General features: G+C 37.6%; 1 protein-coding gene across 1 annotated transcript in view; it reads right to left on the bottom strand.

Moving 5' to 3' along the window:
• LOC124798667 (beta-hexosaminidase subunit beta-like) overlaps nt 1–23,040 on the bottom strand; it is a 68,754-nt gene that overhangs the window by 24,722 nt on the left and 20,992 nt on the right. The window contains exons 3-4 of the mRNA XM_047262167.1: nt 21,887–22,002; nt 18,892–19,102 (exon numbers count right to left, since the gene is read on the bottom strand). Coding sequence (XP_047118123.1) covers nt 18,892–19,102; nt 21,887–22,002 — 327 coding nt within the window. The remainder of the gene's footprint in view (nt 1–18,891; nt 19,103–21,886; nt 22,003–23,040) is intronic.

Genomic DNA, 23,040 nt, shown 5'->3' with positions numbered 1-23,040 from the left:
TTTCTATTGTGCAAAATGTGGTCACATTAGCAGTGCTCATAATTCCCGTGCTTCTCTTAAGGGTAAGAAGCTGGACAATGGTGATTCAGTACATAAAATTCTACCTTTAGTCAATCCAGAAATGGGTGATCCACAAAACTTGCTAGACAAAGCAATAGTATTTTAAGTGGGCGTAGGAGCTTCTACATCAGTTAACAATTGGAATAAGCATTTAGCTCTTGGATCATCTTTCTTTTTCAAGAAAATTGTGATATACAGTGGATATAATTTACAGGTATGATGAACCTTTCAGGTTGAAGTTTCATATAAGAGTGTTAATGGATTTTCCTTTTTGGTCATTAGTTGGTGGAATACCAACAACATTTTTGGCCTGGATGCTTTCAGTTTATTTCATTCACTTACACATCATGTTGCATAAATTTTGCCATGAAAAAAAAAAAAACACACACACCTATAATTAAGGGAATTACTTCTATCTTGTATGGATCTCATTGTGCTATCTGAATGCTTGTGTAGATTTTTCTACATAGTGCTTCACAGTTATACATGAGCAATCCCAAAAGAAAGGTCTCAAACACATTTGGGATGCAGAGAAACTGTTTGTACAGCTGTTGGCTACTCTTTTGTGATTGGTCTTTCCATTATTCCCAAATAAGAACACACATGTCTTGGTTGGATGCTCAGTCTTGGCTTGGCATCCATTCAAAATGGAGTTTCTGTTCAAAGCTACCACCAAGTATGAAGTTCATGCAGTTATTTAGTTTTTGAAAGCAAAAGGCATTAAGCCAGTTGAAATTAATTGCCAATTGATGGAAGTGTGTGGGCAGTCATGCATGGGTGTAAAAAATGTTCGCAAATGGTGTAGAGAGTTTACAGCCACTTGCACTGAAATTTACAACAAAGAAAGGAGCAGCATGCTCTCAATTTCCAAAGAGAGAGTTACAAATGTTGAGGGCTCATGCATGAAGTTCAGAGGATTAATCTGGATGGTCTCTGCATTTTGGTTCCTGAGGTTTCCAAAGGCATCATTTTAATGTGAAAGTTGCAACATCAGAAAGTGTGCACAAGATGGCTACCTCATGTGCTGACAGATGACTGCAAACGGCAATGTCCGATTCTTCCCATGTATTTCTTCACCACTACACAGACAGACAGGACAACTTATTGGACTCAATTGTTGTTGGTGGTGAAATCTGGGCATAGCACTTTACACCTGAGAAAAAATAGCAGTCATGTGAGTGGTGGCATCTCTTTTTGCTGAACCCATGAGAATTCAACTCAGACACAGCCTGCCAGTAAAGTCACAGTAACTGTGTTTTGGTACCAAAAAGATGTACATTTGGTTGACTTTCTCCCTGATGAGACAACAGTAAATGCTGACAGACACTGTAAAACACTGAAAAAACTCAGAATGGCAATTCAGAACCAGAGAGAGGACCATTGAGTTAGGGCACTAGGGTTCTCTATGACAATGTCCACCCACACATCACCCGTCAAACTGTCTATCTCTGGCAAAAGTTTGGTTGGAATGTCATCATCCACCATACAATCTGGATTTGGCACCAAGGGACTACTACCTGTTCCCTAAGTCAAAGGGATATTTGGCTGGATGGTGGTTCTGCTCCAACAATGAGATGAAAGATGAGGTTCAGTGCTTCCTGAAGGTGATGCTGATGAACTGGTATGATATGGACATTGTTAAACTGCCACAGAATATACAAAAAAATGTGTCAACTGAATATTTATGGCATGAATATTTATTTTAATATGCAAATGTTTTTGTAAATTACTTCAAAAGCCTAGTGTTAACCACATAAATTAAAAGCATCTTAGTTTGTATCTACTGAGGTGTAACTTTCCTTTCACCTTAATTTTAAAGTGATGTTTATATTTACAGGTATTGTTCAGAGGTATTTCTTACTTTATGCTTTGTCTATTAATGTTGCCACTCATTCTATTCATGGGTAGAACATGTGAAGAATGACTTCTTGCAGAGCTCTGTACAAAATGTTCCTTGAACAATATCTAAAAAAATGTGATTGACAAGAAGTGCAAGGTGACTAAGCAGGAATGGCTACAGAACAAATGTATGGATTCAGATAGATACTGCCAACAGGAAAATTAAAGATGACTTTGGAGAAAAGAGAAGACTCTGTATGAATATCAAGGGCTCAGATGGAAAACCTCTCCTATGCAAAGAAGGGAAAACTGAAAGGTGAAAGAAGTATATAAAAGGAATGAAATGGGAGGTATGATACTATGAGAAGAATTGGAGAGAGCACGAAAGAGCTCAGTCAAAACAAGGATAGCCGACATTCTGTCAGAATTACTGACAGCCTTGGGACAGCCAGCCATGACAAAACTCTTCCATATGGTGTGCAACATGTATGAGACAGCTGAAATGCCCTCAGACTTAAAAAATAATGTACTGGCCCCAATTCCAAAGAAAGCAGGTGCTGACAGGTGTGAATATTACTGAACTATCAGTTTAATAAGTCATTGTTGTGAAATGCTAACAAGAATTGGAAAAACATAGAAGCCAACCTCAGGAAACATCATTTTGAATTCCCAAGAAAAGAATGCGTGAGGCAATACTGACCCTATGACTTTTCTTAGAAGACAGATTAAGGAAAGGCAAACCTATGTTTATAGCATTTGTAAACTTAGAGAAGGCATTTGATGATGTTGAATGGAATATTCTCCTTGAAATTCTGAAGGCAGCATGGGTAAAACACAGGGAGCAAAAGGTTATTTACAACTTGTACAGAAACCAGATGACAGTTATAAGAGACCAGGGACATGAAAGGGATGCAATGATTGAGAATGGAGTGAGATAGGGTTGTAGCCTGTCACTGATATTATTCAATCTGTACATTGAGCAAGCAGTAAAGGAACAACAAGAAAAATTTAGAGTAGGAATTAAAATCATTGGGGGTTGCTAATGATATTGTAATGCTGTCAGAAACTGCAAAAGACTTGGAAGAGCAGTTGAACAGAGTGAACAGTGTCTCAGAAGCATAGTACGAGATGAATATCAACAAAATCAAAACCAGGATAATGGTATGTAGTCGAATTAAATCAGGTGATGCTGAGGGAATTAGATTAGGAAATGAGACATTTAAAGTAGTAAATGAGCTTTGCTATTTGGCCAGCAAAATAACAGATGATTGCCAAGGTAGAGAGGATATAAAATGTAGACTGACAATGACAAGAAAAGTGTTTCTAAAGAAGACAAATTTTTTAACATCGATTATACATTTAAGTGTCAGGAAGTGTTTTCTGAAAGTATTTGTTGGAGTGTAGCTGCCATGTACAGAAGTGAAACATTGCTGGTAAACAATTTAGACAAGAAGAGAATAGAAGCTTTAGAAATGTGGTGTTCCAGAAGAATGCTGAAAATTAGATGGGTGGATCATGTAACTAATGAGGAGAACTGGGAAGAAAAGAAATTTGTGGGACAACCTGGCTAGAGAAAGGGATTTTTTGGTAGGACACATTCTGAGACATCAACAGATCACCAATTTAGTACTGGAGGGAAGCATGGCAGATAAAAATCAGAGAAGAAGACCAAAAGATGAACACAGTAAGCACATTCAGTTAAACCTGAGAAACTGTGAGGACAGACCTACATTGAAACTGGAGGATAAAACTGAGCTATCCTAAGATGAGAGATATGCTATATTGGAATTCAAAATTTAAAGCCGAACATGTATATACAGAGATTTAAATAAAGGACCAACGTGCATGAGCTCATTTTCATACGATGTCACAGTCGAGAGCACAGCAGATTATTCAGTGTCTAGCACATAATGGTACTTCTCAAAGTCATCCTCATTAATGACCTTATCTTTAATATAGCTAGGTACTCTTAATTTCAACAACCTGATTATGTCTCAGCTTGTAATTGTTTCATCCCAATACCTTGTTTTGTTGCTATACTTTTCAAAGTACTTTCATAAGCTTCCTTCCTTGGAATTATATACTTCTGGGCTGTAAACCTCAGAATACAGGCATTCCTGAATGCAGGGCAACCAGTGTTGAGCAAAAATGCCCTTTTCAACTATTTGATAGTATGATATCTGCCTATCATGTTGTTGGGCCACATTCTGGCATCTCCTTGGGCATGAGAAACAATAAATTGCACTTTTTGCTTTTGTGTCCAGGTACTGGGTGGTGTATTGTGAAAGCTTTTAATAAAAATGACCAGGAAAACGTATCATTTTTCAGTGCTAAATGCCTGAAACTGTTTATGTTTGATAAGACTTTCTACTACCATAACACTCAACACAGACAGAGCTGCCCCCATAACATTAGCTGGTGTGGGTAGTTCTCTTTGTGGGCTGTAGTTCCCAGTACAGTAATCATACAGGTGTCCATAAGTACCCAAAATGCTTGGTGCATTACTATGTGTTAATTCGATGTACTGTGTTGCCTCCTACTGTCTTATTACTTGACATTTCTCATTCCAAATCAGAAATGCACATTGCTATGTATGTTTTCAGTGTGATAGCTCAACTTTTAGTTTTTCATCTATCTGGTCTGGTTTGTTTTAATCACTTCAGCATCCTGATTGTTACTCAAATCTGTGCTGTTGCTCACTTGCTGGATTGCATCTTTTACCTTCGTATTAATGTGATCCTCAGTCACATTGTCCTTCACCTCTAGCCAGTCACTGAACTCTTTCTTGACTTTCGTAGCCTGGTCAGCTAATTGTTGATCACTGTTTTCTTTAGACACTATTGCAAGGTTCTCTATTCACCTATTCAGTTTTTGCACATCATCTTTCAACACTGTATATGAAGACTGTAAAGTTTTTATTTGAGTAGCAGGATTGCTAACTCAATCTGGAAGATTCTGATAAGTCTGTTTCATTTTGGATATTTCGAACTGTACCTTTTTGTACTGATCATATATTTGTAACATTAGTTCATGTCACACTTGCCTAGCTTCTGTTCAGATGGTCTTTTGCATTCCTCATCGCATTTGAAATTTCTATTCTAGTTGTCTGTACCTTTCTCTGTCATGTTCAGCTAATTTCTGTTCTAATTGCCTGTCCCTTTCTTTACCATGTTTGGCTAATTTCTGGTTTAATTGCCTGTTTATTTCTTTATCTCATTCTTCAAGTATTTGTAATTGTCCAGCAAAAGGATAAGGCAGCAGTGAACATATCATTTCCATTACTGTTCTGTCTGCTTGCAGCCAACTATCCACTAGAGTATGTGCTGTCTGAACCACTACTTCTATACTCTTACTAGCAGTAGGTTAAATGGGTTCTGTTTGCCTATTGTGACCTGCCCTCAGCCTAGTACATGCTGTAGCAGTGACTAACTATCACTTTAGGCACTACTTTGACTCAGGTATATTTTCATGTGTCACTAAATCTGAAATGAGCCCTGAAAATATTCTACATCCAAATTTTATGATATCTGATCACAGTATACATCTTCACTATAAATAGAATAGCACAAAGTGACATACACAGTTAATAGTTTAAAATATGTCACAGTATCTGAACTTGAATGGTTTACAAAGATAAAATATTCCTTTCTTTCACTTAATGGTTCTCTGTTTCATTAATAACAGGTACAGGATGATATGAAAACAAGTAAAGATCATGGAAACAACCAAGCATCTCTGGGCAAGCATGAAAGAAAAAAACTTTAATCCTAACCATAACAATGGCAATGGAAAAAGATTTGAGCATCAGCAAGGTAATGGGCGGCCACTGAATGGAAATGTCACCCATGATTTAACTGTAAATGATATTATGATAGATTTAATGCCACGAATAACAACACCCTACAGTGGTGCAGTAGTCGAAACCAATGGCACAATAGCTATGCACCACAATAGAACACAAATGTAAAGTCATCATGTGACAATAACAATGCATAGCAAAATGATGAAAGGAATTCAGGGCAGAATGTGCATAAAAATCAACCACAATTGCCTGAATCAAACCAGAATGTGCAAATAGTGGAGGTGATGGATAAAAACCATCTGGGCCCCTCATGGCTAACAAACTAAATTCAACCGCAATATTCTACCCACTGTTGGTCGATGGATGGAGAGGGGCACACCTCCTTGCAGGCATGAAAACATAGACATGCTGTTCTACAACAATGGCATTGCTACGCAGAAACAACTGCTAACAGAACAACGCAAGCACAAAAGCACTGAAGCTGAGTTGTTACAAACAGTTATAAAAGTAAAAATAGGTAGCATTCCTGTGGATGAGTACATAGATACAGGAGAGACAGCCAGTGTCCTAAGTTATAATGTGTTCAAAGCAATAAGTTGGGCACAGAAACTGTCTACATATTCAGTACAAAACTGTAAGGTGCCTGGAGCCACTGGCTCACAGTCTCAAATTATTAAGCAGCTGATGCAGGTGGAGATGAGAATGAGAGGAGAAGCCACAAAATGCTCTTTTCTCATGGTAAAAGAATTGTCAGTGGCCTGCATTCTGGCATGTGATTTCCTTCATGAGAAAAAGGCTTGATTTGATCTTCTGAATGAGAAATTTGCTATAGAATACAGAGGGAGGAGAATTGCACTGGATATGGTATGAAATGGAGCAATATGTGGCAAATAATGTGAGAGTATCCAGATAAAGTGCAAGGGGCTGCAAACACTACAGATCAGTACCAACTTATCAGACAAAGATTATTATTATTCAGAAACTGAAGAAAAGGATAAGCTTGGTAGACTGAAATTAATTAGCTCCAAGGTGAAGGAATCTGATTACTCAAATAGCACACAAACAGTATTATCTAACTCAGCTATTAATGGAATACCTAGAAATCTTTTCTGAAAGGCCAGGTTCAATTAAAGTATGTACCTTGAGGTTTTGCTCCATGAAACATTTTCTCACACCACATACTCCATCCCGAGGACTGAGAAAGAAGTTGTTAGTAAGGAAATGTGGAAAATGGTATAATGGGGAATCAAAGAGAAACGTGCATAAACTGTAAATTGCCAATTATGGACCCAGTGTTGCTAAAAAGCATCCTAAGTCATCAATGCTTAAATAAAAGGAACAAGAAGTGGCAAATGATTTATTCAGATCCTTATAAGATAGTTGACATACCACACAATTGTAGCTATTTTTTGGCAGATTTGGAAGCTAATAAGATAAATAGACTGTACCATTACATAGATTTTAAGATGTGTATTCATTAATACATACAGGTCATCATCACCATCATCATCAGTGTTCTGCCAAAAGGCAGGTTTTCACATGGTAGTTCTCCAGGCTGTCTGGTCTTCTGCCATCCTCTCCAGGTCCGCTTAATTTCCTCTTCCCTTTATGTTGTCTATCATCTTGTATCTCCTTCTACCTCTCAGTCTTCTCCCACAAACCAATCCTTCCAAAGCATCTGCTAGCAAGCACTGCCTTCTCAATGAATGTCCCAACCAGTTCTTTCTCCTTTCTCTTACAACCTTCAGCAGACATCTTCTCTCACCAACCCTTTCTAATACTCTTTCATTACTCACTCTTTCCATCCACCTTATTCTCTCCATTCTCCTCCACATCCACATCTCAAATGCTTCTAACCTTTTTTTATCCTCTCGTCTCAGCGTCCATGTTTCTGCCCCACACAGTGCCACACTCCAGATAAAACATTTGCCAAGCCTTTTCCTTAGACCTTCATCTAATTTGCCATATAAGAGTCTCCCCTTTCTGTGGAATTCCTCCTTCACTATGGCAATTTGAGTTTTCACCTCCTGATGACATCTCAAATTTTCAATTATTGTGCTTCCAAGATATTTAAATGCACTTCCTTGGCTAATGGTAGATTGTCCTATTTTAATATTCTCTTTGCTTTTGCTGTGTTTATTTGCATCCCATATTCCACGTCCACTCACTTTCTGCCAGTAATACCATGTCATCAGCAAATCTTATACATTCTATTCTCTTTCCACCAATACACATTCCTCTTTTCCCATCTAAGCCTTTCGCAATAATCTCTACAAGGTATGCGTTAAACAACAGTGAGGAAAGGCAACAGCCTTGCCTAACACCTCGTTCAATGCTGCTTCCTTCTGATATTTCATTTCCAATACTTATACTTACTTTCTGGTGTAAATATAGATTCTGTATCAGTTGTCTCTCTTTCCAATCTACTCCTTTCCTCTTCAAAATATCCATCAGCTTGTTCCACTGAACTCTGTCAAAAGCCTTTTCTAAATCTATAAAAACAGCAAAGATTTCTCTACCTTTTTCCATATATCTTTCCCCTATAGTTCTTAACAGGCTAACAGCATCTCTTGTTCCTTTTCCTCTTCTAAATCCGAACTGCTCCTCTGCGATCCCTCTATCCAGCCTGCCATATAGCCATCTATTCAACACACCCAGCAAGACTTAGCTGAATGAGAAATTAGGCTGATGGTCCGATGCTCTTCACAGATACAGTAGACACAGAATTTTCCTTGCTTTGTTATGTCATGTTTGTGTTTAGTATGTAAGTGTTTGAAGAATTTTCATTTTTATAGTAGTTGCAAATGACTAGTAGTAACTTCATTGCTCATGAATTACCTAGCAAGAACGCAAAATGTATCTCTGCAAATAAGTTTGTACTTGACAGAGGATTAAATGCTTCAAGAATATCAACAGAAAGTAACTTCATATTTCTGTTGTGAGATAATGGACTGAAGTAAAAGGAAAGAAGTTAAACAATGAAGGAGACCGTAAATAGAATTTTTCATTTATCTTTCATTTTTGGTTTAGCAGTCATCACTTAAAAGAATAGGTGTACAAGCATTTTAGAACACTTTATATGTTATGTGTTATCCAGTTATGCTAACTGTACAAGAATAAAGGCTCAGAGAGAATTATGGAGAAGGAAGATCATGTGTGTGGCATATTAGTACCTTAAAAGCACCATGAGTCATCTCTGATGATATTGGGATTTCAAGTGTAAAAGAGATATCAGATTTAGATGAAGTCATGCCATTTGAGTGCATGCTTTTGCATAATTGTGGAACTATCTCAATTTAACTTTGTTGTAGGAACTGTGGCTCACTTTTTATTTTTTATTTTTTTATAAATGAAGAACATGTGCAGTGGTGCTATAGGTTAATGACAGCAGTAAATGAGAGCATGATATTTTAATTAACAAATATTAGAGAGAATTATTGTAAAGTTAGATCAGAGTCTGGATACCAGTCCTGTGGATCAACTGATCAGAAAAACTTGACATGTGGTGCTAAGAAGTCAAAGGAAATATAAATAAATGCATACACTGATATTCACACTGTATCAAAATATGAACTATTTCATGTGAATGAAACTGACATTGAAAAAAATGGTGAAAATGATTAATTTGTGTGAACATGGATTTTACTTGCAAAATGTGTTAGTGACAGCAATCAGAATGAATGGTTTTGAGCTAACTGTAACTGTAAATTAACAGTAGTTAGTGGTAGAACAAAGTGTAGTTTTGAACATTAGCCAGTACAATGTGCAAACTGTGGTGAGATGTCAGTATACAAGCAGAAAGTGTTCAGGAAAAGACAATGGAGATTGGAAATAATGTGTCCATTGATGCTTCAATCTATCCTGATAATGCAAAGTGTAATTGTGTAAACTGTAGTGAGAGTGCTACACAAAAATAGTGTTACTTTATTACAGTCAAAATCTAAGAGCCAATGTGTTTGGAATGGATGGAACTTATTCAGTAACAACAATGTGCAGTCCTGCCTTACACTGGATGCTGAATGAATGAATGATGCACATCTGCAGCATAAATGTTTCTGAGAGAGTGTTAATGCTCATACAGTCACTGTAGCCGGATGCTTATGTACTGCCTACTCTGTGACAAATGCTGTGTTTTACAAAGGCTAATGAGGGCATCAATCCTTAACAAACTATTTGTGGATTTGTTATTGAATGAAACAAGCAAAGCAACCGTATTACAGACTGTAAGATGAACTGTAGTGCTGAACACTGGAGTGGAGGACAGTGCCTACATGACCTGGCTGACAGAGCTCCACCCTTGCAGCTGTGAGACTGTGGGTCCGGGTTTCGAGACCTGACAGTGTGTTCATGCTGGGCATTACATCAACATACAGCAACAGGTTCAAGCTGCTACACTTCCACCCTACAGTAACTTCCAACAGTGTTTGATGAAATCTTATGACACTTCGAGATGACAGTAGTTGGTTAAAATTAATAATTTGAACACGATTTTATAACTCTATGTGGAAATTTTTTGAAACCTAAATGATCAAAAGACTGAAATATAAAGCCTTTAAATTGATGAAATTCTGTTGTTTTCAAAGTTGTCCACCGTAAGGAATGTTTGTACTGATATTAATTGTAAAAGCTTCATTTTTTTAACCTTATTCAAATTTTGTTCTAGAATCTAAAATAGGTGGAGAATGAGGACCATATGTCTGCTCTGCTGGGTTTTCTTGTCCAAAGGGAGGAGCATAAAACTCAAATAGTTCCCAGAATACCATAATATGCAGGCTGCCCCAGCACTGTAAGGAATTGTACAGAACCTGTGAACAACTGTAAAATTTTGTACTGATACAGTGTTAATGAACTGTATTATAAAACTGGAGATGACGAAAGTGTTATGAAAAGGTGGTCAAGTATATCTATGTATAAACACTGTTCTAAGTGAAAGAGACACTTAGGTGGAATGCTAGGCACAGACATTTGACTAGTAAACTGCATTCGAGGGGTCATTATAGCATCCCCAAATGAAAGGAAAGGATATGTGAATATGAATCCCAGTGGGATAATTTATTTACAGTTTTTCATGATTTTTTTTTTTTTTTTTCGCCTTTTAAGAAACATTTCATGGCAAAGTGAAATCTGAAAAAAAACTGAATCACAGTCAAATGCAGGTAAACGATATGTGCACTGAACACTATAACTATGAAGAATTATACTTGGGAAGGGTATTATGTAACATTATCTTTTTTCTTTTTGCTATAAAGAAGTGAGATCAGTAGCCACCATCTCTCTCTCATGTTTTGTTTCATGCCCAATGCAATCACTGTATCTGATGAAGTGAGCCTGAAGTGTAAATTTGTATACTTAAGGGTTAATATATGTATCAGACATTAATTCAGTTACCATTTATAGAAACCTTGCATCCTCCATGTCATGATTTTAACTATTACAACATTTCTAGCATTTTCTAACTGCAGCACCACCAGTTAACAGAGTGGTGGTGACAATACTCCGCCGTTATGCAGCAAATTCAAGTTTATTGAAATCTTACTTTTAGACTTTTTTGATAACAGCAGAAAACTATCTAAAATTATTTCACTTAAGTGTGTCTATCAGAGCTTCAAGATATTTTTCAGGTTTTCCATGTCCTTACAGTTTTTCATATCCAAGTTACAAACAGCATCTTTGGCCTACACTGTTGATAGTGATTTAAATACCTGTAATATAAATTATGTTCAGCCATTAATGGTGGAAATGATTTTAACTAATGTTTGAAAATAATATTCAGAATTATATTCACTTTTAAAATTCTTATTACGCTCTTGTGTAATGGAAGCCAGACCACAGTAGAAAGTTATTTTTCTCAAACATTAGGTAGGCTTGTAGTCAGATTAATATTAAACAAACCCATATGATGAAAGAGGAAATAGAGGGCAGGTTGTGTGCTGTGCCCAAAGAGCCCAGTGGGTACAGGCAATATTTTCAGATTCAAGTCTTGTTGTGTCATACAATTTTGATCTACCAGGAAGTTTTAAATCAGCAAACACTCTGCTCAAGAGTGAAAAATCATTATAGGTACATGAAGTTTATTTTTAGAATTTACAGTTTGTTTGTATTGGGTCACTCAAAATCTTCAGATATGTCTTAGCTGGGCTGTTCCATACTATCTCATAAGAGAACAAGAAATGAAATAATACATTATATCCAACCATTGTCTTTGCAATAAAAAAGAAGTCCAAAAAACCATTTGATAATTCTCCAAAAAATATTATTTATGATAACCTTTCTCTGCAGACTATAAATGTATAGTTTTACTTGTTGAATATTACATAGAATATCTGCATTTATGAATTCTGCACTACATAACATTTTCCCTATTTACAGCAAGTGTAGCTACTGTTGACAGCACACTGCTCATAACTCTAATCCAATAGTCCATGCGGGTGTAGCAACTGTTGATATAGTGATCTCTTTATAAGATATTTGTCACAGAATGCAGCAATCACATCACTATCAACTCTGATTCTCAATTAGCAAGAAAATCCACATAGCGTGCATGGATATTTTGTTTTAAGTAGTTGATGAATTATGCAAAAAAATTCTCAGACCCTTCATTTTCTGTGTTAGGTTGTGCAAAAAACATATGGGCCAGATTCACATTAAGCTGAATGCTTTTCCCAGCTATGCCCAATCTCGACCCATACCCCAAATTCTGCATAACAGAGTTAAGATGGAATCTGACTGCTTACAGGAATGAAACATCATTATGTAAATCTCACCCAGCTCCTGCATGGAGGACTTCAGGGCAGTAAACTCTTTAAGCTGTTGAGGAAGCATTCCTGATTCCCAACATGGTTTCTTTTCCAAATATAATGAGTTGAATGCTACACCAAGATCAATCCATTTGACACATAGTTACAATCCCCATTCCATCCACAGTCTCAACAGGTTTTAAACACAACATTATGTTTACATCAATTACAAAGGTTCCCATTTGGGATTTACAGGACACCTACCACCTTTCAGCACTATGTAGAACATCTTATCAGCAGTATTCCTGTATGTTTCAATTATCCTGACTAAATAATTGTCATGTGTGCTAACACATGCACACATCTGCAGAATGCATGCATGCTGTTCACTACATTGCAAAATGTAGGTCTGAAATGCAATGTACCGTAAATAAAATTCACTTTTTCTAACACTCTGTGGGATATCTAAGTTGCATAATTGGCAACAAGATTATTCTTGCTAACTGACAGCATATACAAGCCAATCAAAGCATGCCTTCACCTTGTAATCTGAAGGAACTAAATCATCCATGGGATAAGTAAACTATTCCAGTACATTAATTGCCAATGCAGCACAGATCTCACACCCAACCAACGTATTTTGGAAGAAAGTTGCAATGTTTGTGTGGTCACTGGAATTTGACAAAACATTTCAGTCCAGCAAACAAGCATGAAAACCTGCAGATTGTCAAGTCCCATACTCTGCAGGCTCTGGGCAGTTTTGTCACACAGTGAACAAGACAGCTATGAGCACACCAATGTGTACGCATTCAAGATTTTGAACTTAGCTTGGCAGAATTATGAGCAAATAGGAAAAAAAGGGCCTGGTGATTATTTATTTACCTCTGTGGTATCAAGTTTCACCTAGAGGTAGACCAGAAGGCTCTGTTGGCACTGTTTGCTCCTAGATCTTCATTTTCAGATAATACAGCTCAGCACTTACACTGATTGGCTCTGATCTTATAAATCTATGGCTCTTACTTTGAGTACAAGCCTACCAGCCACCATGCCAATCTGCAAGAAGATCCTTGCTCATTATTTTGTCTATTGTACAGACTGTATGACCCATAGTAAGCTATTCCCCTGGATATTTTACCTCCATGGCCCCGAACATCCCACACTTGGAAACTGGTTGACATTGACTTCAAAGACCCCATTTTTAACACATTGTGGCTTTCAGTCATGGACTAATTTTCAAAATTCCCACATATTCTACAACAACAGAGGCCACAATTAAGCACTGACTTAAGTCATAACCATCAAGGGTCAGGTCAGTAGTAATGGGTAGTGCTTCCCACTTCATGCCTGCCTCCTTCAAAATGTTTTGTGAACAACATATCATCCACTACATCTTTGCTGTCCTTTCCCATCCACAACCCATGGGAATACAGAGTGGCTGGTGGCATTTTTAAGGACAGAATGAAGACAACAATCCAGTTGATATCAACTGAGGGTATCCTAATAATATTTTTAAGCACATTGAACCACATACAGGGTGAAATGAAGGTGCTGTCAAAACCATCTTCCACATAAAAAGCACTTGTCGGGGCTTCCTGGTTCTTACAGCCCTCAACCCAGACCTCAAGTGTGTCATCTTCTAGCACCACCAGATCGCCCCTCAGCAGCAGCAGTGTGGCAGCAACAACCTCATAATTACAGGATTTCATGGCCTGTATTTGAATTTTTGGAGATATTTGTTTTATGGTCATTAGACCATGGTCCAAGGCATATTTCTCTGCCTAATATTTCATCTGCCAATTCTGGAGACATTACCATAGGCCACAAAGATTCAGCAAGTAGTTAAAGCGGCTATATAAAAAAAAAAAAAAAAAAGTTACAATCTGAAATAAGCTCAGTAAGCCAAACTGTTTATACGTATCCAGGTAATGGTGTGTTATGTCATCAGATCATTGCTTAAGATCATGGAGTCATGCTGGTCCCAGTTATGGCTCTTTATTTAGTACTGACACCCAGAAGTTGTCTAATTTCAATCCTCCTCCTTTTGTGTTAAAATTGCGTTTGTGATTATCAACTTTTATGGCTTCTCTGGTACATCTTACTACAGTAATGATACCTCTCGGTGAAACCATGGTATCAGAGAAATGAATTTTATAGTCCCCTGGTCTGGATGCATGTTCAGTTACTTCTGATTTCTCCATGTTGCCCAGGTAAAAATTATTCTTGGTGTTGCTTAAGACAGGTGTTAATGTTTCTTTTGTACCTCCTATGCATATGGCATGTGCAAATCCCTTGCAGATTCCACAGTTCTGTCCACTGGTCACAGGGATCATGGCTCCAACATTCAATCACTCCTGGCAGTGCCATCACTGTGCTGGGAGGCTGAATCACCTCAGTGACCTACCTCTCCTGTGAGGGGTGTTGAGATGGAGAAATCCCAACTCACAGAATCCAAGATAGTAATCCTTCCTCCATGTCAGAGACAGCACAAGTTGGCCCAAATCCACCACATGTGCTATCTCAGGAAAGTAGGGATGCTGTATCCATCAATGACAACGGCAGCAACTCAGACGTTGATGGCTTTCACATCTCACTACTGGTCATGTCCCTATTGTGCCGGACGAAAATACAGTCACAGGTACAATGGTTGATTCTTTGGTTTGGTCTGGGAGGAGATTGCATGGAAGTACAACATAAAAATATTAGTTCACTTTAATAAGTACAGGGTTATTACAAATGATTGAAGCGATTTCACAGCTCTACAATAACTTTATTATTTGAGATATTTTCACAATGCTTTGCACACACATACAAAAACTCAAAAAGTTTTTTTAGGCATTCACAAATGTTCAATATGTGCCCCTTTAGTGATTCGGCAGACATCAAGCCGATAATCAAGTTCCTCCCACACACGGCGCAGCATGTCCCCATCAATGAGTTCGAAAGCATCGTTGATGCGAGCTCGCAGTTCTGGCACGTTTCTTGGTAGAGGAGGTTTAAACACTGAATCTTTCACATAACCCCACAGAAAGAAATCGCATGGGGTTAAGTCGGGAGAGCGTGGACGCCATGACATGAATTGCTGATCACGATCTCCACCACGACCAATCCATCGGTTTTCCAATCTCCTGTTTAAGAAATGCCGAACATCATGATTGAAGTGGGGTGGAGCACCATCCTGTTGAAAGATGAAAATAGCTCCCTGCTTGCTTTATTCGTTGACTTCTGCGGGCTACGCGTGAAACTTGCCCACACGCGTTCAACCGTTTCTTCGCTCACTGCAGGCCAACCTGTTGATTTCCCCTTACAGAGGCATCCAGAAGCTTTAAACTGCGCATACCATCGCCGAATGGAGTTAGCAGTTGGTGGATCTTTGTGAACTTTGTCCTGAAGTGTCGTTGCACTGTTATGACTGACTGATGTGAGTGCATTTCAAGCACGACATACGCTTTCTCGGCTCCTGTCGCCACTTTGTCTCACTGCGCTCTTGAGCGCTCTGGCGGCAGAAACCTGAAGTGCGGCTTCAGCCGAACAAAACTTTATGAGTTTTTCTACGTATCTGTAGTGTGTTGTGACCATATGTCAATGAATGGAGCTACAGTGAATTTATGAAATCGCTTCAATCATTTGTAATAGCCCTGTATAGGTATGACAGTTTACTTAAGTTGGTACAACGCATTTCCACAGGAATGTTCTGAATATTTATGACTGTCCCTGAATATTTAAGTATTAGACAAATTACAGTATCAGACAAATTTGCAAGACTCTTCACTTGAAGTATAACTGACATAATGTTCAAATTAGGTCCTGCCTAAGAATTTAGTACACTGGTGGCCTACCTAAGACAATCCTGTCACCTTGATCATTGACTGCGAACTGGGCTGAGTGTTCCTCTGCTCAGCTGCAGGTAGACCATCAATTGCAGTGGTATAGTGAAGCTCTATGAAGTTTGACTACATCAGAATTCTCATTCATCATTGTGGCATGCAGTGACTAATCCCTCTGTGGTTTCATTGCGAGGTGCCAACCTTGGTTTGCCATCCCATTCTTCGGATGACATTACTGCTCCACTCTGCCAGCTTACACAGAGATTGGTAATCCAAGCAGCAGATGTACTGACTGGTCGCTAGTGTGGTGATGAGATGGCAGCCAGTGGTTTATGGGTTGACATAAGAAGGGCTGCACAGCAAGGGACAAACAGTTTTGTGTGCTTTCTCACTAGATATTATTTTGTCACGCCCTTTACACATCACCAACAGGTATTCTTGCACATTCCACTGACTTGCTACAGCTTGCACATTCCACTGACTTGCTGCAGATGTTCATGTTGGTCAGATTCTTGCTTGCTGTTAAACCTGATTACTAAGTGTCAATTAATGACACAATGAAGAATAATGAAGATGTAGAGAGACAGGAATTTGGGAGTGAGGGTTCAGCTACTCTGCTGATTCCCTTTCACTGTAAGCAAGGGAACATGAAAATCACTTGGAGATTGGTAGGACACCCTTAGGTGTTACAAACAATATCATGAAAAGGAAAGTTGCTACTCACCATACAGTGGAGATGCTGAGTCACAGATAGCCACAACAAAAGCCTGTCACAAATAAAGCTTTCGGCCATAAAGGCCTTCATCAACAATTGACACACACACACACACATACACAAACTCTCTCTCTCTCTCTCTCTCTCTCTCTCTCTATCTATCTATCTATCCCCCCCTCTCACGCAAATACAATTCCAATGAGTGCAGTCTCAGGCAGAGTTGCATTTGCGTGAATGTGTGTGTGTGTGTGTGTGTGTGTGTGTGTGTGTGTGTGTGTGTGTGTGTGTGTGTGTGTGTGTTTGTGTCTTGTTGATGACAAAGGCCTTTATGGCTGAAAGCTTTATTTGTGGCAGTCTTTTTGCTCTGGCTATCTGTGACTTAGCATCTCCACTATCTGATGAGTAGCAACTTTCCTTTTCATAATATTATTACATTCCATCCTGGATTTTCCATTGCTTGGTTCTACAAACTAAGCCTTGTGAAAGCCCATAAGAGCTGTACTTTGCAGAAGCCATGTTTGCAAACCTTGCCACATGAAACTCACCAGCATTTCAAGACACAACATTAAGAATAGACTGTTCAAAGAAACAACTTGATATTGACTTTCCAAAGAAGCCAAATGCCATGATTTAAATCCACATGGGATACATTCCAAATGTTTCCTCATAATTTAAATTCTGTAACATATTACTGAAAAATATTTTTATGATATAGTTTGCAGTGCCTTAGAGCCTTTAACAATGAGCAGTACCTGGCACTTGGCCAATGGCACTGTTTCCTGGTAATATCTGATGCTCTCAAACCATTCAGCAATCTTTCACTTGATCCAACAATTATCCCTCATTATCAGATTTCACACCCTATTAGCAACAGCTACACTATATTTGGTTTATGGCCTCTCAGAATGCTTACTTTCTGCTCTGACATCCACCATATTTGAATCTGGTTGAACCATGCCTTTATTTTTCTTTCTCGTGGCTTCATCTCTTAATAACTATCAAATCAAATTGATTTTCTTTGAGAATCATGAAAATTTTGATAAAACTTGATGTAGCACCTTTTCTGAACATGATCAGTCATCTGATGTGGACTCGAAATCCAATTAATGCATTCACAACTTCTGCCAACCAATGAATGTTGCAGCCAAGATGGAAAAAAAATCATGTTTCACCTCCTCCAATGAGGAAGGCCATTTCTAAAGCATGAGAAAATTTCAGATCATATACTTCTTAAAAATGTACATATTTTGTCTTTGACCTGAAGATCATTATCCTGATTCCTGTCTAATTTTATACAATTTTAAACATGGCTGTAAGACAGCAACTGTCCAAGAATTTGACAGGCATAAAACATCCAACCACTTGGAAAAGTATTTTACTTTTACCAGATTTAGACACTAGCTATATTTATTTGTGTTCATCAGAAAATTCATGATTGTTTATAGTAATTGTTGAATAAATCTGAGAGAAGAAATGCTCTCATCATATAAAATACTTCTTAATAGTTCACATTAAAACCATATAACATTAAAAACACTGTAACTCTGATAAAGCTGACGGCTGCCATGAATTATAGCTGCATGGAATAGCATGGTACATGCCATTTTGGACTGCAAAAGATAACAGTCACTGAAGGTGGCATCATATTCATGTGCACCTGCATGCAACTGGCAGTTACCACCTTTATGTCAGGTTCACTGTCTTTCATTTTGTGTAGTTTTAATACTACCTTCTTAATGAAGTACTTTATGTGATGAGAGCATTATTGCTCTTAAATTCATTCATCAGTTACTACATGTAACTGTGAATTTTTTGATGAAGACACACTTGGTCAGTATCGACACCTAGTAAAAGTAAAATTTTGATGCAACCAGTAGACTGTTTTAAACCTACCATTTTTTATTTTATACTTACCAACAGTCAAATCCTACTTCATCACCACCAATATGGAAATACTCGTCAGGGAATACATCCACAATTTCTTGAAACAATGTCTGAAGAAATTCATATGTGAAGTTCTTTGTGGGGTCAATTGGTCCATATGTTCCATCTGGAGACCCAGTTTCATTATTGTAACATGTTGTCAGCAGGTCAGGATAACTTTTTCCCCAGGATGTTGTGTGCCCTGAAGAATTATACATAAATAACATATATTTTATAATTAAATCTAGCCTGCACCTATACAATCAGCAACACAATAAAAGCTGGTTTCTTAAATGAAAAAAAATCTGGTATAAGAACATTTTTTTAATATTAAAGGTAATGCAGTAAAACTCTGTCGAAAATCACAATAAGCTTATCCAGAAAACAAAACTTAATCAGTCTTTATATTAATCAGAACAAATTTACAAAGATATATTGGTACCCTAAGAGCCTGATGTGTGTTAAACCTGTTTAATGTAGATTAGATTCTAGGTATTTAAAATGTCACTGAGTGAGACTGTATCATGTGTTACTAGGCAGCCTTGTGGAGCAAACACTAAAGTCAAATGCTGCATTTCCACCCATTTTTCTAAGCAAAAGAGCCCAATTTTTAAGCTCTGTTGGGGAAAGAGGAAACAGACCCAAATATGGAACTTTAAAGAGCATGTGCTAGTTTACTTTTGAAGTGCATGAAATAAGATAATGTAGGATTCAGTATATATAGTGTGAAGTGTATTAATAATTGCATACAAGCAAATGGAGCATTTGCACTTTATGCTATGACTGAGTGCAAGAAGTTGAGCATTTTAGAATAATTATGCTAGTATAATACATTGTATACTAGTAGCATGTGATAAACATCATTTACACTCTCACAAAGAAATTTTACCTTGATAAAATATGTCCAACAGTGAAAATTTAATAACCAGTGCACAACAAAAGCAACAAGACGAAAATCCCCAATAATGTACAAGTACAAAATAAACACCCAGTCTTTGGAAGCAGTAACATCTGTCAAGACTATTCAAACTGATCTCAAATGTAATGATCAGATTACACAAGTAATGGGTAAGATCACCTCTAAATTGCAGTTTATTGGTAGTGATGCAGTCCTTCAACAAAGGAAATAGTTTACAATACGTTAGTTCATCCAGTCTTAGAGTATTGTTCGTCTGTATGGGACCCTTACCGGTTGGGTCTGATTCAAGAGATTGAGAAAGTCCAAAGAAGAGTGGCAAGATTCATGACTGGTACATTTAGCCATTGTGAGAGCATTACAAATCTCATAGAAAGTTTGAAGTGGGACACACTTGCAGATAGACAGCGCGCTAAATAGAAGGGGCTGCTCACTAAATTGCAAAATCCAATCTTCACCAAGGATGTAGAGCATGTATTATTACCACCAACTTTTAAATCACGCAATGATCACCTTTCAGAGATAAGGGAAATTAGAGCTCATACTGAGATGTTCAGACAGTCGTTTTTCCCCTGCACAATCCGCAAGTTGCACAGAGGGGGGGAAATATGAGTTTGGCACGAACTGTGCCCTAGGCCACACTCTGCTTGGTGGCTAGTGGAGTATATATGTAGATGTAGATGTAGATACTGCCACAAATTCTTTACAGACAAATGAACAAGCTGGTAGAAGCCAATATTGGGGAAGATCAGTTTGGATTCCGTAGAGATGTTGGAACATGTGAGGCAATACTGACCCTATGACTTATGTTAGAAGATAGATTAAGGAAAGGCAAACATTTGTTTCTAGCATTTGTAGACTTAGAGAAAGCTTTTGACAATGTTGACTGGAATATTCTCTTTCAAATTCTGAAAGTGGCAGGGGTAAAATACAGGGAGCGAAAAGCTATTTACAATTTGTACAGAAACCAGATGGCAGTTATAAGAGTCAAGGGGCATGAAATGGAAGCAGTGGTTGGGAAGGGAGTGAGACAGGGTTGTAGCTTATCCCCGCTGTTATTCAATCTGTATATTGAGCAAGCAGTAAAGGAAACAAAAGAAAAGTTTGGAGTAGGAATTAAAATCCATGGAGAAGAAATAGAAACTCTGAGGTTTGCCAGTGACATTGTAATTCTGTCAGAGACAGCAAAGGATCTGGAAGAGCAGTTGAATGGAATGGACAGTGTCTTGAAAGGAGGACATAAGATGAACATCAACAAAAGCAAAACAAGGATAATGGAATGCAGTCTAATTACATCGAGTAATGCTGAGGGAACTACATTAGGAAATGAGATGCTTAAAGTAGTAGATGAGTTTTGTTATTTGGGGAGCAAAATAACTGACGATGGTTGAAGTAGATAGGATATAAAATGTAGTCTGGCAATGGTGAGAAAAGCATTTCTAAAGAAGAGAAATTTGTTAACATTGAATATAGATTTAAGTGTCAGGAAGTCTTCTCTAAAAGTATTTGTATGGAGTATAGTCATGTATGGATGTGAAACTTTGATGATAAACAGTTTAGACAAGAAGAGAATAGAACCATTTGAAATGTGATGCAACAGAACAATGCCGAAGAATAGATGGGTAGATCATGTAACTAATGAGGAGGTACTGAATAGAATTGGGGAGAAGAGGAATTTGTGGCACAACTTGTCTAGAAGAAGTGACCGGTTGGTAGGACATGTTCAGAGGCATCAAGGGATCACCAATTTAGTATTGGAAGGCAGTGTGGAGGGTAAAAATTGTAGAGGGAGACCAAGAGATGAATACACTAAGCAGATTCAGAAGGATGTAGGTTGCAGTAGCTACTCGGAGATGAAGAGGCTTGTACAGGATAGAGTAGCCTGGAGAGGTGCATCAAACCAGTCTCAGGACTGAAGACCACAACAACTACAACAAAATAAAACATTAAAATATAAGCTCAGAGATTGCATAATTAAACTCAGAAGAGATACAGAAGATGTTATGGTATTATAAATATTATTTTAGTAAATGATTTATGAAAGAGGAAAATGAGTTATTTATTACATACCAGGAGAATCAAATTCTGGAACAACTCTTATTCCTCTTTGATGAGCATACTCAATTACTTCAGCAACGTCACCAGGACTATATACATATTTCCTTTTGTCATAAGAACCCTTTTCACTGAAAGAGACAAAGTGATTACATTTGTAATTGAAATCATTTAAAGAATAATTAGCAGTGAGTTGAAACTCAAACAGAAGGAAATGATAAGATGAACTCCAGTCACTTGAGCAAAAGTATAAATGGGACACTGAATCACATTAGATTATTATACTTATTATTGCTTGTAATTCTTTCTTCTTAGCAATGTACTTACTGCAATATTTAACTATGACAGCACAAATTTTTATCTAGATCAAAGTGACAAATGCTCTCCATGCATATGCCCGTACCTGGAAGGTTGCCTTTCTTGTCACAGTTCATGCCTTATATTAATCACTGGTATAATCTGAATTAGATTTTTTCAGTGTGAGCTTTTACCATTGAGGCATCACATTCAAGAAAATGTGCTACTGCTCCATAAGAACTATGTGTTTGACATAAACCAATGCTTTGCTCCTGGCAGGTGTGGAAATACTTCTCCTTGTTTGGTACCAGTTTCTGTCATGTAAAATTAATTATCAGAATACTGAAACTCTGGCACCATCGATTTCTCAGTAACCAGCAGACCTAAATGAGCTATTTTAGACCAGTCATCATTTCTCTCTTGGAGCAAAAGGTGCACTGCTAAATATCATCCACTACCTAAAATAAACCCAGTTCACAATATGAATTATTATTTAAAAATTCCTTTCTTCTAACTACTCATTTTGTGCAATATCCACCTCCTTCTCAACTACAAACTATCAATCTTTAATAACATGCTGCAACGAGGCAAACTGGGATAATTTTACTTCCCCTCTTGTTTTGCCATCTGCCTCCTTAAATTCATTTAGTTGCTTTTAAATATTTACCATTAGCACACACGAATTTAATGTGCATTTTCATATAAGAGAAAGGTTGGCCCTTAGTTTTAAAGAATTTAACACCAGATCTAATTTTGTTCTTAGTTTTACATATTTAATTGATTTTCTAATTTTCTTTTGACTATTCCTAGTGAGTATCTTTCATTATAGGGTGAAATCAGTAATTGTTCCATAACATAAATTCTATTGTCGA

Source organism: Schistocerca piceifrons, chromosome 5 (assembly GCF_021461385.2).
Source record: "Schistocerca piceifrons isolate TAMUIC-IGC-003096 chromosome 5, iqSchPice1.1, whole genome shotgun sequence".
In the NCBI taxonomy this organism is placed as follows: Eukaryota; Metazoa; Arthropoda; class Insecta; order Orthoptera; family Acrididae; genus Schistocerca; species Schistocerca piceifrons.
The sequence above is the reverse complement of the archived record's forward strand: the minus strand, read 5'-3'. Positions and strand labels throughout refer to the sequence as shown.